The sequence below is a fragment of the Sinocyclocheilus rhinocerous genome, unplaced genomic scaffold (assembly GCF_001515625.1).
Source record: "Sinocyclocheilus rhinocerous isolate Xijiao unplaced genomic scaffold, SAMN03320098_v1.1 scaffold504, whole genome shotgun sequence".
Classification (NCBI taxonomy): Eukaryota; Metazoa; Chordata; class Actinopteri; order Cypriniformes; family Cyprinidae; genus Sinocyclocheilus; species Sinocyclocheilus rhinocerous.
Genome location: NW_015645076.1, coordinates 1,705,644 through 1,719,880, shown reverse-complemented (window position 1 = coordinate 1,719,880; position 14,237 = coordinate 1,705,644). Strand labels below are relative to the sequence as shown.

General features: G+C 37.2%; 1 protein-coding gene across 1 annotated transcript in view; it reads left to right on the top strand.

Moving 5' to 3' along the window:
• The first annotated feature begins 8,165 nt into the window (after nucleotides 1-8,165).
• The window catches only part of LOC107705504 (protein TANC1-like), a 42,879-nt gene continuing 36,807 nt past the window's right edge, over nucleotides 8,166-14,237 (top strand). The window contains exons 1-3 of the mRNA XM_016508811.1: nucleotides 8,166-8,198; nucleotides 10,709-10,919; nucleotides 12,585-12,857. Of these exons, the coding sequence (XP_016364297.1) occupies nucleotides 8,166-8,198; nucleotides 10,709-10,919; nucleotides 12,585-12,857 (517 nt within the window). The remainder of the gene's footprint in view (nucleotides 8,199-10,708; nucleotides 10,920-12,584; nucleotides 12,858-14,237) is intronic.

Here is a 14,237-nt window from a genome sequence, read left to right as displayed (position 1 = left end):
GAAGTTTTCGCACTGAAAGAGAAGTGATCTCACGCTCATAGACGTTTACCTTATTCTGTGCAGAAAATTTAAATAATTGTTTGTAGTATATAAAACAAACATAAAATTGCCATTAGGAAAAAAATATAGATTACAAATGATTGATTATTGTCCAGCAGTGTATTTGATTTCTTATAGCAATAATAATACGTACATACATACATGTTCCTGTGGCTCAGTGGTAGAGCATTCCGTTAGCAGCGCAAAAGGTTGTGGGTTAAATTCCCAGGGAACACACATACTGGTAAAAAATGTATAGCCTGAATGCACTGTAAGTCGCTTTGGATAAAAGCGTCTGCTAAATGCATAAATTAAATTAATTATTAAATTACATAAAATGATTGTATTTGACATTTCTGTCACTTCTGAAATGATGGCTACGCCCCTGGTGTGACAAAATGTTATAATACTTTTAAAGCTCTTTTTTAAAAATCTTGGCTTACATAAATTTCTACATATGCCATGTCATGCCACAGCATCATTAAACTAGCATCTAACAATGGACAAAAGTGTTTTGTTTTTTTTCTCTCTAACCTATGGTTCTGTAACCATAAAGGCTTCTGTGTAATTTGCCCCCTGACTAAGCATTTAAAGAATTTAGGGGAAGCATTTAAATAATCCTGTGAATGCACTTAAAGAATGCAGAATCGAATCGTTAATCGAATCGAATCGAATTTAATTATGAATTGAAACGAATTGAATCGTTGTGAATTTGCAAAAATCGTTCTTGAATCGAATCGAAAACCTATGAATCGTGAATCGAATAGATTCGCTGTCTACCCAAAGATTCACAGCACTACTGGTAAGGTAAAAAATCTAGAATTCGATATAGAACACTGGTTACCAAAATAAATGGGAGGTTTGGCCCTCCCATCTCTTAAAGACTATTATATAGCTGCCAATTTAAGACCCATAGTTTGCTGGTCCAATCCAGACTATAAAGCTAGATGGAAACGGATTGATTTCTCATTTTTCTCTGAAGTACCGATTCAAGCAGTAATTGCAGATGATAATTTATTAAGAAAATATACAAGTAAAGAATAACTATGGATAACTACTATCCTAGAAATATGGGCCAAAGTAATTAAAAAATATGAATGGAAAGACGCTTTAAAGATAAAGAGGTGGTGTGCATACGATACAGATTTCACTCCAAATACTCTAGATTAATCTTTTAAGAATTGGAGTAAGAAAGGCATTACATCATATTATTCTATTACGAACAATAATATTTTCTTAACTTTCCAAGAATTTAAGAACCAGTTTAAGCTGGATAATTATGACTTGTTTATATACTTTCAAATAAGACACTACTTTAATTCAACAGTGAACAAGAGTGGGGATTGGGCACAGAATGATTTTGTAAAGATATTTCTGTTGACATATAGGGCTAATACTATTAGTAAAGTAATCTCCATATTGATCATTGTCTTCAAAATTATAGATCAGATTCTACATCCTATGTCAGAATTAAATGGGAGAAGGAAGGAAACATTGTTATAACAGAAGAGGTTTGGTTAAAAAACATGTAAATCCCAATGGGAAACCACAGGCTCTCACCAGTGGAGGTTATTTGTGTGGAAAAATGTAATTCAATTTTCTTTATCCCTTGCACAAAAGTTCCATAGTAAAATAGGATTTGGATGTTGGAGACACTGTAATTCTGAAGTAGCAAATCATCACCATATATTCTGGGCATGTCCAGTACTACAAAAATGTATCCTGAAATGCACAGGTAGTCAGTTGAATTGAATGTAACTTTTTTTTTTTTTTTCGTAATTCTGTATTGTATCTTTTGACTCCCTTGACATAAAAAAATACAATAAAAAAAAAATAGAAATGATTTGTGCTGCAAGTGAATTTAGGCATAACATTGTTAAAATGAACAGTATGAAAGATGGATAATTATTCCTTTTAAAATCTGCTATTGAAAAAAGTATATTCTTTAAGTTAGAAAAACATGAGTCCTTTCAAAACACTCTTTAAAATAAAGGTTTCAAAAGGAGGTTGTCACAGAAGAATCATTCGTGGATACCCAAAGAACGTTTCAGTGAATAGATCTTAAATAACAATTTTGTCAGTTTTGTCCAAGATTCATCATGGAACTATAGATGTCACCATTTATTTTTAAGAGACATTATTTACAATATTTTTAAAGAGAAAGCACTCTTCAGGTGAGTTATATTTTTTAAATAAAAAATATATAATATTGGCTGATTTTGCTCAGTTTCATAAAGGTAGATTTAAGACTGTTCTGCATTTGACACAGAAACAGTGAGTCTGACAAGATTTCCAGGGGGCGCCATGAGCAGTTTTAATGGGTTTGCAAGACAGAATGGGTATTTAAAATGGTATAAAAAAAAAAAAAGTGTATTTAAAGGAAAATAATATTTACAGGACTTAAATGGGTCGTGTAAATGGTAAAAGCACTAGAATTTATTGTAATGCATTTGAACTATTTTCAAACAATATTTTTTATTTTCGAATATGCACACATTTACTCTTAATCACATGCCTGATATGGCAAAAACAGCTCAATGCTTCTTTTCTCGTTACAATTATGAATTACATGAATCACATAAATTATATTTTAAATTCAAAATGGCAAAATTTGACAAAGTCATTTGTATTACTGGATTACCCTCAGTCGTTTAACATTTCTATTAGGGATGCACCGATACTGGTATCGATATCGGGCCCGATTGAGCTCCTGTACTCGTACTCATTAAAATGCCCCAATACCAAACGCCGATACCACCCAGCATGTGATAAGTGCCATACTCTGACAAAGAAACACCGACAACAGAACAACAGACAGCAGAATGGAGTTATTAGAGATTAAGGATGTCTACGAAGTATACAGTATCTCAGGACAGCAAATTTACACTGTTATACAAGCTGTACACTCACTACTTTACATTGTAGCAAAGTGTAATTTCTTCAGTGTTTCACATGAAAAGATATAATAAAATATTTACAAAAATGTGAGGGGTGTACTCACTCCTGTGAGATACTGTATGTATGCAAGTAATAAGTATTAACGCCTGTATAGCTGATGTGCGCAAGCTGATGAGCAAAGCACGCTGAGTGGATTGAGGTCTCACTGTGCACACGCATCATTTGGATTAAAAACTAAATCATAAAAATAAGACCATTTATAGGGGCATTCACTATAAACATCATTTATGTTCAACCGTAGGCATACACGACTTTCGGCAGACTGTGAGTTCAGAGACGGCCTTTTTGACCGTGACCGGACAGACTGAGAGTTTATAGACGGCCTCCTTGGCCGTGACAGGACAGACTGTGAGTTCAGAGACGGCCTCTTTGGCCGTGACATGACTGGCACGTGTGACCACTGTGGTCAAAACAGGACAAGCAGGAAACTCACAGACTGGTGCCAAAATAGGACTGAACTCTGGGACTTGAGCGGGCTCTGGAGCGGATTCGTGGACTGGAGCGGGCTCTGAAGCGGACTCAAGGACTGATGCAGGCTTTTTTGCAGATTCATGGACTGGAGTGCCGTTTGTAGCCCAAAAACATAATATGGAAACCGCCATCATGGGCAGTACAGCTGACGGAGGGAGGACCTCAGGGTTGGACAGCACTGAGGCCGCAGGGTTTGGGAGCGTTCAGGCTACCGGGGTGTCAGACGCTCGCACTGACATCATTGGTGGATCCATTACACTTGCCATTAGTCTTATCTGTCTTGGCCCAAGTTCCGCAAACACTGGAGCTTGTGTCCTATAGGCTTTGGCATGGCAGCAATGACGGGTTGAGACTCTGAAGTGGCACCCATGTTGGGTCGAGGCTCTGGAGTGATGGCCATGATGTGACGATGTTCTGGCGTGGCGACCATTTTGGCTGATGACTCAGACGTGGCGTGAGCAGGCTCTGGCTTGGTAGGCATGATGTGAACGGGCACTGGTTTGGTAGGCATGAAGTGAGCAGGCTCTGGCTTGGTAGGCATGACGTGAGCAGGCTCTGGCTTGGCAGGCATGACGTGAGCAGGATCTGGCTTGGCAGGCATGGCGTGAGCATGGTCACATGACAGGGTCAGGGAAGTACATGACAAGGCAGGAACCAAGACAAGAAAATACAAAATAAAAGACATGAAAACATGAACATAAACCAAATCCCAAAACCAAGATAGATAGATAGATAGATTATATTTGTAGAATCACTGACACCATCTCCATTGTATTGCTACTCTTTCCTTGTCTGTTACTTGAATCATCATGATTCCACTATTTGTATGTTTTGTTCTGATTATGAGGTAAATTTTCATCTTATTCATCACTGCTTTTTAAAATATTTATTAATTTATTTTATTTTAATACACTATTAACAGTTAAAATGTGTTCGTGTATAGAGGATAAAATAAAAAATATAAACAGTACGATTTTTCATTTATGAGTAACATCTGATGCTATAAATGGTGTTGTTGCTTGTATTCATGACATCAAAGTCATTACACAGGTTTATTCCAGTACATTGCCGTATATCACACATTTAGAGTTTAGATTTACGTAGCTCACTCAAACAATCAGGAGGGAATTTGGCAACAGTTCTGAAGTGATTTTCACGCACACACAAGTGTTACTAGTCTTCTAGACTTCTGGCCTGCCAAAATGAGAAGGCACCACTACACTACTGCTTGAGTGCTCTGCAAAAACAAGCCATGTCTAACTCTGTGTGTGTGCGCGTGTGGAGGAAATGGTTTGGTATACATAGTCTTCATAAGCAAAAGGGGAGTGAAATGTGTGAACTCATTGGGAGGTCTGTGTCCTTTGACAAACACAGATCAACTGGATACCAGCTGAGAGGAGCTGGCTGCAGACTTGTGGACCACCGTAAACGTGCTTCGAAACGATCTACACTCATTTCACTCTCCTAATGTCTGTATGTAAAGAAAAGCAGAATAAATTGTTTAATTAGGGAACATTTATCTGGTTTAACATGCTTTTATATGCCTTCGAATGTAGACCCGGAGGGCGAGCGTGCTTATGCCGCATTTCATTGAATGTTAATAAATGTTTTATGAATGATGTATTAAATATGGATTCTGCCTGAGGTTTGTCTGTGAAATCTGCAGTCTGTCGAAAGCAAACAACACTACCTGACCAGCAGCATCAATCGATCATGAAGTATTTGTGTAAAGCTGGATTGATGGTAGGAGATGTTAATGAGGGAGGGAGGGAGCAGGACAGTGTGTTGCTGACGGAGTGCAGTATGCTAATGAACTGTGGCCTATTGCCCTGCCACCCCCTCAGGGATGCTACACAAGACTGCCCTGCTCGTTTACATATCGTAATCGTGTAAATATGACTGACCACATATTTGTTTAAGTTATGCTTTTGTGTCTTGGTATTTACTTGGTAAATATGACATCATTAGAGTTTTGTGGCATTTTGTATATGTGAATGTTAGTTTGAGTATCTATATACTATATGTTGAATTATGGGTGTGTGATATTCTTATCATTTATGTCAAATTCTTTTAATCAATAAATTCAATTTGAATAGAGTCACTGTAGGCTGTTACCAATCAAATGAATCAGGATCCACAAAATCCATTTTTGCACCGCAGAGGGGTTTCAGAAACTGCCTCTAAAGCAGCATTTAGATGTATTTACACTGCAATTACACTTGCATCAATGATACTATGAGATTAGTGTTTTAAAAAATAATATTTTAAATATTGAAATATGAAATTGTTTTTTAAAAAACTGAATGTATCTAAATTACCCGAAAATTCCTGTTAAGAGATCATGTGTAAACAGGACCTTTTCAAAAATACCGGTAAATTTGTTCTGCCAATTTACCAGTATGAGAAGTTGTAACATTACCAGTAAATTACCGGTAATGTGCTCTGTGAACGCAGAATGAAGATTACCGGTATGAGCATGTATGAGTTCAGAACGCGCTGATGTAAGACGTCTACTCTGAGCCAGTCATAACATTCTGAGATTCAGATGACACATTTACTCTGCGCTGTGTAGTTCGGTTTGAAGTAGTCTAATACAATGTCTCTGGGCCAAAAGCAGCTGCGTGAATTTGAACGTTTGACACAAAAATGAAAACATCAACAAATACACTGACCGCATATACCCCTACATGTTTACAAACACAATACCGGGAAAATTACAATGGCTGGCATTGAATGAGATCAGCATATGACTGAGACTTAAAAGTGGGTTCTTTGCAGTTGCTGGGTGGTTACTTGCAAGTGCAAAGTAATGTGGTATCAGTGATGAAACTTTAGTGGCCATATTAAAGCAGTTTTCAATATTGATAATAATAAGAAATGTTTCTTTACCTCCATATCAGCAAATTAGAATGATTTCTGAAGGATCATGTCACACTGAAGTCTGGAGTAATGACTGCTGAAAATTCAGCTTTGCCATGAGTGTGTGTGTATGTGTGTGTTGGTATATATATATATATATTTTTTTTTACAGTTGATTCAGTAAACCTTACAGATTTTCTTAAGTATTTCTGAGTGAAACAATATTCTGCTGGAAGACGTATTTCTGAGTGAAACAATATTCTGCTGGAAGACGTATTTCTGAGTGAAACAATATTCTGCTGGAAGTCTGTCAGTCTATAATATTATTGGTTAATATTTTCCCCCACCTACATGGCCTTGGTTACATTAGCAAAACATTTTTTTTCTATTCACTAGAATAACATGCACTGATAAATCATGTGCAGCAAAATCAGAAATATTTATTTAACAAGTGATTTTGAGTTGATGTATTTAATGTTTAGCCAATTGGTCTCTCTTCCAAATCGAACCGATTTTCAACACAACTCTATGAATATCACTGAATTAAATCCCTAAAATGTCAGTATCTAACATTAAATTAATGGAGAATGAATGTTTCTTTTTATGTCTGGCGATTCAGAATTGTGGGATGGTGTCGGTGCACGTAAGAAGGGGAGAGAATGAATGAACGTCTGTGTGTGTGCGCGCGCGTGTGTGTGTGTCTGTCTGTCTAGGTCTAAACACCCAAACTCTGACAGACATGCAATCTGATACACAAACAACCTGCCTGCTGCATCATGTCACCGAAGATTGCAAGATTAGGATAACATCCTTAGAAAGAGGAAACGGCTTCTGAATTTTCTTTTCAGTCAGGTTACACCCAATCAGCCTTAAATACCAGAGGTCATTTATCAGAGAGATCGATTACACTGCAGGAGCTGTTTTGCCCTCAGAATCACACTTTCACTCCAGACACACTAATGGAAGAGCTTTGTTTTAGATTACACTTGGTTGTTCGTACTCTTAAAGGGGTGATTCACTGCTGGCAAGATTGGCTTTTAATAAAACTTTGCTACAGAAATGCAATTTGTATTTAAATCGGTCCTTACATGACGCTTCGCTTTTGCCAAAAAGGTAGGGAAACTGCTCTGGGTTTGATCCAACTGTCAGTGGGGATACAAAAGTGTGGAAGTACAATCTGTAGTTTTCACAAAAGCTGTCAAAAGTCCTTAGGATGGTGCTTTTTGCTGACCAATAAAATGGGAGATTTGGATGCAGGTAACGCATGGAGAAAGAGTACACATTCATTTACATATAGTACCAACATTGTAAGTGACTTAGATTCCAGATAAACAAGGCTTTATTTAAAATAATTTACTGAAATTATATTTATTTTTTTTAAGCTGTATTTGTATGACGTTTCAGACTTGTGCTTTGTGTTTTCTATTGTATAGCTGTAATATACTAATTCCTGATTACTAAAAAGATCTTCGTTCAGCATCTTTTTGTGTTTGTTTCTACAATTTAAGGATATTTGTGATGGTGTGTCCACATCATCATACAGTAGGTACATCATACAGAGGTTTTGAGGCATTTATCTGGAATCTAAGTTGCTCTTAAGAGGCATACGTAGCGTTTTTATGGATTGCTGCACATAAAGCTACTAGTTGCTGAATTCATCCACAAGCATGCTTCATCAGTCATGTATTATCACAAATGAAAAGCTGCTTTCTGATTGGCCAGTTTCTGACTTTCCCTTCTGGCTTTTCAAACGCAACACATTAAGTATGAATGGTGGTTTCTGCGTGTTTGCTGCCTTGTACGTGCATAGCTGCTTTATAAGGGTAGAAACCGTCTGGATGTGGAGAAGCACCCTGGAGATGTTGCTGCCGGTGAGTAATGCAGTTTCTCCATCTGAAAACGAATGATGCAGGTGGAGCAACAGTGTTCCTCTTACGCACACTCATCTAACGCTATTGCAGCACTGAAGAAATTATAGAACAGGTGCATGAAGCTCTACCTGAAAGCTTGAGCTCTGCTTTACTCTGATGTGTGTTTGTGTGTGTGTAGAGAGATAAGAATCTTTCATTGGTGAGCGGCTGGCAGGCAACAGTTCTCTGTGGACCGGGTCTCCGGTACACTGATTCCCCTCACACACACACACACACACACACACACACACACACACGCACACCATCACTCTCCCTGACCTATATAGAGTGCGGAGAGAGGTAAGAGGAGAGGACAGAGTAGTATCTAGGGTATGATATACTCTGTACAGTATTAAAACAAGAGTCGAGCAGAAATTTTCATTCTGTTGGTTTATGCTCTGTAAGCACTTCCTTCAGATATGCAGCAGGTAGGTTACCTAGGGCCCTATGAAATCTGTTTTATTTTTTCCCAAATTCCGTTGTATTTGTTTTCCAAATTCAGTTTTTTCCATTTAAATTTTCTCTGTAAATTTTCTCTGTTTTCTCTGACTCTGTTTTAATGGTTAAATTAAAAATATTAATCAAAAAGCATGTCTAATTAATTGAAATCATGAAACTAACACAATTTAGCAGCAATTTATTACCAAAATCTGTGTTTTCCATTAATTTTCTGGATTCCATTTTAATGGTTTAATAAATTTGAATAATCAAAAGCATCTCTAATTAACGGATTTTATCAAAAAAAATAATTTATTATTATTTTGTTTATTTATTTATTTTTTATTTTTTTTCCAGAAATATAGTGTTGTGTATTTACATTTTTCTGGTAAATAATTTTACTGGTAAATATTCCTTAAAAATAATGTTTTAATAATAATTTTAGAAGTAGTAGTAGTACTATCATTACATTAAGTAATATATTTCTGTCACAGTTTATTCAAGTTAAAATGAACTTTTATTTTGACGGGTTGCTGTTTAAGTTTCTGTTTGTATATGATATGACTTTTTTCTCGAAAGAAACGGTAAAATGCTCATGAAGTGACTCTCAGAGCAATTCTAGAGATTATGTTCATGTGTTCATGTACTCGTCGGCAGAGGCTGAAAACACAGTGAGCGTCATGTGCGCTTCAGTATGTGTGTAGTAAATGAAACCGCTCGTCGTGCCTTTCATTCACACAGAGACACGCAGAACATGCAGGATTAATTTTTAAATAGTATTTTTGCGGCTTAATATTAACAGACACTAGTCCATATCGTGTTTTTATTTGAATGTACTGACCTAGTTTTGATTCATTCAACCAAAATTTGGCAAATTCTGTGACATTCCGAGTTATACATTAAATTAAATTTTTATGACTGAATTCCGCGATTCTGTCTGCGTTTTCTGCATCTCGGAAATCATAGGGCCCTAGGTTACCCATAATTTCTCACACACCAGCATTCATTGTGCTAGTTCTTTGGGCTAATCTGCATTCAGCTCTTCCAGTCCTTTTTAAAGCATTGGTTCTCAACCAGGGGCCCAGCCCTCAGCAAACATCCAAGAGCCACGACAGGATGACTTCAATTTTAAGTTAATGGATTATTATTAATATATTAAAATAATTAATCTGACCTGAATTAAAATACTAAAACAAAAGCACAAAAATATAAAGATGTAATAAGTTTTTACTGAAGAACATACAGTTCTTGAAACTTCTGGAGTCACAAACTTAATCATGGTTAATTAATTTAATATATAAATAGTAGCTCTGTCATAATTACAGCAGAAATACTATTGGCTCTAAAAGTTGTGTTGTAGAATGGGGCCTTTGAGTCAAAGAAGGTTGAGAACCACTGAACCACCAAGTCAACCTGAAATTCTTCACAACCAATATTTATTTCCATAATTATGTATTTGTGTGAAATGGGAAGAACATGTAGAAATGGATTTCATTTTTTCCATCTTGACTTGATTCGACTGTGGAACGTTGTAATCACAGATTAATTTTTGTACAATAAGACCAGGATTAAGAAACATTTAGGTCTCAAAACCTTAAACCTTTAATTCAACAGGTTTTCTTTCTTTTTTTCTCTTTATCTTAACTTGTTGGCTTATTTGACCAGATTTGCCGATTCACTCTTTATCCCTAACTAAAGTATTGCCAGTATAAACACTGGTAAAATGCGGATGTACGTTTGTCTGTGTGTTGGTTACTGTCGCCGTTACAGGGCTGAATCTGTTTCTAAAAGCATCTTATTGGTTGCTTATATTGGAACAAAAGCAGACTGGAGGGCTTGGAGTATTTTTGGCCTTGCCCTTGTATGGACATAAGAGCCGAGTTTAACAGTTTCCATCTATCACTTTATCTCCTCGCTCCCTGTTTGCTTTTCCTCCTGTCTCTTTTTTTTTTTCTTCATGCAGTGTTTATTTATTTCTTCTGTTTGCTTCTTTTGCTTCATTCCTCACTCTCTCTCTCTCTCTCACTCTGTAGTGTATAGTGTCCAGTCAAGGCGTTAGTCCTTGCTCCACATTGACTAGCAGTACGGCGTCTCCCAGCGCAGAGAGCCCCTGTTCCACCTTACCCGAGACCTCCTCCAACAGCAGGGCTCCTGTCATCTGCTCCAGCACCTGCTCCACTGCCACTTCCACCATCATCACCACACCCAGCTCCACCCTGGAGAGCAAGGACAGCGGGATCATAGGTAACATCTACCACCCTACTTATCAAAGTTTTCCTTTATCTCAAAGTCCAACATTGTTTGCTACCGTTTTTCCAACGACTGCTTACAGCATATAGGCTCCGTACAAACTTTGTTTTGTCGATAATTTCAGAGTTAATTCTCTTTCACATTGAACACAAAACAAAAAGAGAAACAACTCACTGATGAATGGCCTATTCAAGCCAAGCGTGAAAGCATATCTGTCGGGCTGAATTAAAAGCTGATCTACCATCCAGCTGTCAGAAGCACAAGAGAAAATGTTCAATACTTTTTCATTTTTCATTTTTGTTTCTGAACAGAAATGACATTTAACTAAATTCAAGTCATCTGTGTTTTTTGTTTGGTAGAATTTAATCATCGAAGTTCAGCAGGAAAAATGCTGGTATATAAAGGAAGATAAAGTCCATAAAGTGTTTTATTTTTCATCTTTTGACAGAACTGAGTTTTTTTTACAAAAAGGTATTTGATGCAAAAGTGTGCTTGTTTGTGGAAAATTTTTTGCAAACAGCTCGTTAATCATGCCTTATGATTTATTCAAAAGGTTTATGAGCTACAGACATTTTATTTAGAGTATTTTCAGGCTTTTTGAGTGCAAAGACAGCAGTAGCTCCTCTTCAATCTTCAATGCCTGCTCTGAACCTGGTGATTAAAGAGATATTTCACCCAAAAATGAAAATTCTTCCATCGTTTGCTCACCCTCATGCCTTCCCAAATATATATGGCTTTCTTCATAAACAACACAGATTAAAAAAAAAAAAAAAAAAGATAATTTTCTCTGAGTCCTTATAATGAAAGCTGCTGAATTGTGATTGGTCTATATTCAGATTTCATAGTTTAGTGCGTAGAGTACTTGAGGAGTTCATTATATTTATTGTAAATGTCAGTTCTTTACTTCTTTTATAAGGGGTCAGTTTCACTCCCCCATTCTCCTTCTGCTCTTCTTCTATGTCTCCCAGAGCTGTTTATGAGTTTTCAACATCTCTAACATGTTACAGCACATTTGGAGATGCTGACAGAGGTGTGTATGTTTATGCACGACTGACTTTTCTGCACCACCAAAAAACAGCACCAGGACTGTGAGGAAGAGAGGAAGTGAGCGCTAGACTTCCTGAGACCGACTTATCAAAGCACTTGACGGAGCTCAAACTCAAAACACACGGCAGCAACAAACAGTTCAATGGTTTGTTCTGTTTGTTAACTTTCTTGAAGTGTTTTTGTTGGTCTGTGCTGTTAATGCTCATGAGTCTGAGATACGCTCTATCAAAACTGGGACAGCGTTTTGTCTTTATTTCAGGTCTGCCGGAGGTTTCTTGAAGTAGGACATCAGTAGGGTTTTTTTAAGCCCAAAATAGTGTTTTTCTATTTGGTTGCGGCAAAGAAAGGTCAAAGACAGCTGCATTAAAGCAAAACGTCTGACAGCAATTACCTGAACGAGTCCTGTCTGGTGTCCTTACACTCCAAGATCATTGTTTGTTGACCATCTCTCCAAAACTGCCTTTGATGGTTAATTCCTGTTTTCTTTTCCGTGATGTTCTGGTTTTGACCTTCTGTGTCGTTCTCTCCTCTTGTGTCCTTCCCATTAATATCTGGCCCCTCCCCCCATACCTCATTCACCTTCATCTCTCTCTCTTTCTCTTCATCCTGCAGCAACAGTCACCAGTTCCAGCGAGAATGAAGAGCGCTGTGGCTCTAGTCTGGAGTGGGCGAAAGATGGAGGTGCGGGTGTAAGGGGCGAGAGCGGGCGTAGCACTCATCCGCCCTGCACTCCCATCACCCCAGAGGAGCCGGCGGTGTCTGGTGAAGCCCAGCTGAGGACAGGCACCACAGGAGGGGCAACACCCGTCGTGACATCACCTGTGGATGGACCAATCACATACCACAGCACTTCTTTGGTTATGCCACGTCCAAATTCTGTGGCAGGTGAGTAATTAATCATCACATGCTGTATTATTTATCTTTATATTATAAAATTTGGATGAGGGGTTTGGTACCTTAATGTTTTCTGCACATTATTCATCATTCCACCCCTGCTGAATCTGTAGCACAAAGCTAAAAGAAGTTGTATGTTACCCAAGATGTGAGCTTGTGATCTGAATTGAATGTGATTAGATAAAAATGTTGTGTACTGCAAAATAATGTGTAGACGGTATGTCTTTCTGTTGCTTTGTCTTTGCTGGCTAACTACTAATTTAGTCTGATTCACAAACGAATGACTCTTAGTAGTCTTTTTGTAATTAATTACTCGGAAACACTCTTAAACTCAAAAATGTATGTTTGAATAAACTCACTGAATCAGTCACTTACTGAACCGCTAAAATGTTACCACATTAAACTATAAAAACATTATTTAAAATAATAAAAGTATGTTAGCAAAATACTGTTATTTTGTATATGTACTTTGGACCAGAAACTTTTAAAGTTTTAAAGTCTCTTATGATCACCAAGGCTGCATTCATTTGATCAAATCAGTGAAAACAGAAATACTGTGAAAATTACAATTTAAAATAACTATTTTCCTATTTTAATATATTTTTATTTTTTAAATGTAATCTATTAATTCACAAATCTGAATGTTTAGTCTTCAGTGTCACTTGATCCTTCAGAAATCATTCTAATATGCTGATTTGGTGCTCAATAAATATTTCTTGTTATCAATGTTGAAAACAGTTGTGCTGCTTAATATTTTTCAGGTTTCTTTGATGAATACAAAGATGAACAGCATTTATTGGAAATAGTTTTGTTTTTTTTGTAACAGTGTAAATGTCTTTACTGTCACTTTTGATCAGTTTAATGCATTCTTGCTGAAGAAAAGTGTTAAATTCTTTAAAAAAAAAACCTTACTGACCTCAGATTTTTGAAGGGTGTTTTTTTTTGTCTTCAAGCTAGCTAATATAAAGGTTTGCAGCTGGTTGTCTGTTTCTCTGTGTGTGTGTGTGTGTGTGTGTGTGTGTGTGTGTTTGAATGAGTCTGTTGCTGGTCTCTTTAACACCGTAGCATGTCTTGGAAGGGAAAAGCTCAGTGCACAATATATCGCCTGGCTGCCTCTCCTCCTGCGGCTTGTGGAAAGCTCTGCAAGCGGGTGGCTTTGATTTCCTCTTGCTGTAAAGCTAAATAGAGAAATTGCTGTCAGATATACAGAATGACTCCAACAAAGCAAAATGTCTCGCCAAGTGCCTGTCTGTGGTGATCTTTGTCCTGCAGAGCGTTGAAAAAGGAAGCTAATGTGTTTATATGTGTGCAGCTTCAAAGGGCTGGATCATGATTTTGCATTTGAGTCCCTCCACAAACAAATGCAACGTG